The sequence below is a fragment of the Echinococcus granulosus genome, assembly GCF_000524195.1.
Source record: "Echinococcus granulosus chromosome Unknown EG_S00310, whole genome shotgun sequence".
In the NCBI taxonomy this organism is placed as follows: Eukaryota; Metazoa; Platyhelminthes; class Cestoda; order Cyclophyllidea; family Taeniidae; genus Echinococcus; species Echinococcus granulosus.
In genome coordinates this window covers 4,525-5,525 of record NW_020170690.1, presented here as the reverse complement: position 1 = coordinate 5,525, position 1,001 = coordinate 4,525, and the positions used below count along the sequence as shown (strand labels likewise).

The following is a 1,001-nucleotide window of genomic DNA, read 5'->3' as shown; positions in this document are numbered from 1 at the left end:
GCATGTTTTCTTCCAAATTTAATACATATTTTTTCGTTTGCTTATATTGCAAGCTTCGGGCCTATTGGCTGCTGTTTATGTACATTGTCCGTTGGTGCTGTGAGTTTATGTTCATCATATTAGTATAACTGTTTCAGTTAAACACAGACAAAGTGTAAATTTAAAAGCGAGAATTTGATAAATTTTTCACTTTACTTTTATGTTTACCGTCATTTTAAACGTAAAGCGGTCGCGAATATATCTGTTTCTGGTGTTACATCTGGTGTACTTCGAGAGATGTTTGAAGAACAATAAGCTGGTAATTGGGCCTTGATGTTACTCCGCACCTCGATCACGTAGGAATTGGCTTCATTCAGTGTGTTAGTGTATTGTTTTGTGAGTCCTAATTGTCTCGGTTTGCGTGTTTTAGGAGAGGCATCTCTATTGCCTTTCTTCCCAATATCTTTTCACAATTACATGGTAACATTGGCTTTATTCCAACTGTTATAGTATCCTTTTTTATAGAACGTATCAAATAGATCTACAGTATTTAGAGCAAGCGTAATTGGGTGCCCTCTTCTCTGTCAATGAAGTGAAATACATCGCCTACAACTTTAGCAATGGTGATTTTAACAAACCCAAGCCGAGATGGTAAGTATTTGCCAACAAACGATGCGTCGACGTGTGTTCTAGGTCAATCTACTAATTTGTTTGTCGCTATTCAGATCGTTTCTCCACATCTCATTGTGTTTTCACAGGTACCGCGATGCTTTTCCGGTGGGAGATTGTTGGCGCAGTTGCTGGATGTGTGGAGAGGAAGCTCAAAGTGTACCTGGAAAAGCGGAACCAAGTGTATAGTGTGGTGTAGTCACTCTCTTCTCTGTGAGTGTGCAAAGAATGTGCATATCGTCGAGGCTGTGGCGATGGCGAAGTACATTTCGGTAATCAGTTTTCGCTAGTGAATGTTCGCTGAAACTGTTGGAATTCTGCAGTGGGGTGCGGTGTGGTGTGGTGTGGCGCGG

The 1,001-nt window shown here is 40.9% G+C and overlaps 1 protein-coding gene across 1 annotated transcript in view; it reads left to right on the top strand. All coding sequences in view use genetic code 11, as the record gives it.

Annotated features, from left to right (window-relative positions):
* Nucleotides 1-599: 599 nt before the first annotated feature.
* The window catches only part of EGR_10948 (hypothetical protein), a gene marked incomplete at both ends in the record, with an annotated part of 1,180 nt that continues 778 nt past the window's right edge, over nucleotides 600-1,001 (top strand). The window contains one exon of the mRNA XM_024500197.1: nucleotides 600-737. Within this exon, the coding sequence (XP_024345383.1) occupies nucleotides 600-737 (138 nt within the window). The remainder of the gene's footprint in view (nucleotides 738-1,001) is intronic.